Consider the following 1,500-nt stretch of genomic DNA (forward strand, 5'->3'; position numbering starts at 1 on the left):
CTGCATGTCTCTGTTCCAGCCAGGAAGCGGGAGGGGTTTGTTGTTACTTTGTTTAGCTCGGCACCTTGGGAAAAAACCTTTCACAGGCAACGAGGAGGAAGCAGGGGACGAGCAGGACCATTTTCAGCAAGCGGATCTGGCGGCCTGAGCGCCGCCCCATTTCTGAGCCCCAATCGCTTCTCAGGGCAAAGAGCTGCGCCCCTGGCTCTGGTCCTGCCCCCTGGCAGTTTTGCTCCGCCGCTGAGGGGGCAGGATGGGGAAGACGGTGCGGGATCACCTCGTGGACACCCTAGAAGAGCTGGGGCAGGACCAGTTTAAGAGGTTCAAGACCAAGCTGAACGTGTTCCCGGTGAAGGCGGGTTACAGCAACATCCCCCGGGGCCGGCTGGAAAAAGCGGATGTCCTGGATGTGTGCGACAAGCTGATCAGCTTCTATCTGGAGAAGTATGCGGTGGAGGTGACTGTGGAGGTCCTGACAGCCATCAATGAAAGGGAGCTGGCAGACAGACTGCGCAAGGCGACAGGGACTGGTAAGGATCGGGGCAGGGGAGAGCATTAAGGGGGCTCATGATACTGAGCTCCTTTGTAAAGTGCTTTGAGATCTCTGGATAAGCTCTAGAGAAGAGCGCAGTATTATTAGGGAGGTTTCAGAGTAGCAGCCGTGTTAGTCTGTATCCGCAAAAAGAACAGGAGTACTTGTGGCACCTTAGAGACTAACAAATTTATTAGAGCATAAGCTTTCGTGGGCTATTAAGGAGGTTCCACTGAGCCTGTCCCTGAGCGCTGTCTCCTACTCATGTGCAGGAGGCTAGCGAGGAAAAGACAGAAACAGTAAATTTGCAGGATGATCTCTACTCTATCTTCTGCCACTGACTGCATCGCTCTCTCTCTGTAAGTACTGTGTCTATTCTCTCGGGTTCTAACATCCCCATCCCTGAACACACAAATCAAGTGGCATCCGACCCTTCCCAAAGGAGTAACAAAGAGGCATGCTCACAAGAGACTAGATTTCTATTTTGAAAGTCTGTTGTCCAAGCATTAGCTGGCCAGCTCCTTCCTCTCTACAACTTATCACACAGAGTTAAGGGCAGGGGGGAAATCTTATATTTTTTGGAAAACAAATCTTCCATTTTTTTGTATCGATTTTTTAATTGGGTGTCTTTCTTCTGAGTGCTTGAAATTTGCTTTCACTTTCAACCACAGTCACTTCCACGTCCCTGCCTGAACTTGCTGGAAGGTTCTGCAGTTTGTTAGCTTTGCGTCTGATTTCCCCTCCTTGTCCTGGGGAAAGAGGGCAAACTTCACTGGAACTGCACCAGTTTACCCCAGCAGAGAAACTGGCCCACAATGCCTCTTGTTTAGAAACCTAGGGCCAGATTCTCAGCTGGAGTAATTCAACATAGCTCCGTGGTATAAAGTCGTGTAGCTCCAACTGAGGATCTGGCCCGAGTTGCTTATTAATTAGTCTGTGTATAACATTGTATGGAATACAAAGGACTC

General features: G+C 50.1%; 1 protein-coding gene across 1 annotated transcript; it reads left to right on the forward strand.

Annotated features, from left to right (window-relative positions):
* The first annotated feature begins 246 nt into the window (after positions 1 to 246).
* LOC112122750 (apoptosis-associated speck-like protein containing a CARD) lies at positions 247 to 882 on the forward strand. Its single transcript, XM_026659109.1, has 2 exons — positions 247 to 530; positions 805 to 882. The coding sequence occupies exons 1-2, from the start codon at positions 254 to 256 to the stop codon at positions 810 to 812; spliced, it is 285 nt and encodes a 94-aa protein (XP_026514894.1). The 5' UTR covers positions 247 to 253; the 3' UTR covers positions 813 to 882.
* The last annotated feature ends 618 nt before the right edge of the window (positions 883 to 1,500 follow it).

This window comes from Terrapene carolina, unplaced genomic scaffold (assembly GCF_002925995.2).
Source record: "Terrapene carolina triunguis isolate 2854851 unplaced genomic scaffold, T_m_triunguis-2.0 Scaffold571, whole genome shotgun sequence".
NCBI lineage: Eukaryota > Metazoa > Chordata > Testudines > Emydidae > Terrapene > Terrapene triunguis.

Coding starts and splice junctions, on each gene's coding strand:
- LOC112122750 (XM_026659109.1), top strand. CDS start 254: ATGGGGAAGACGGTGCGGGATCACCTCGTGGACACCCTAGAAGAGCTG.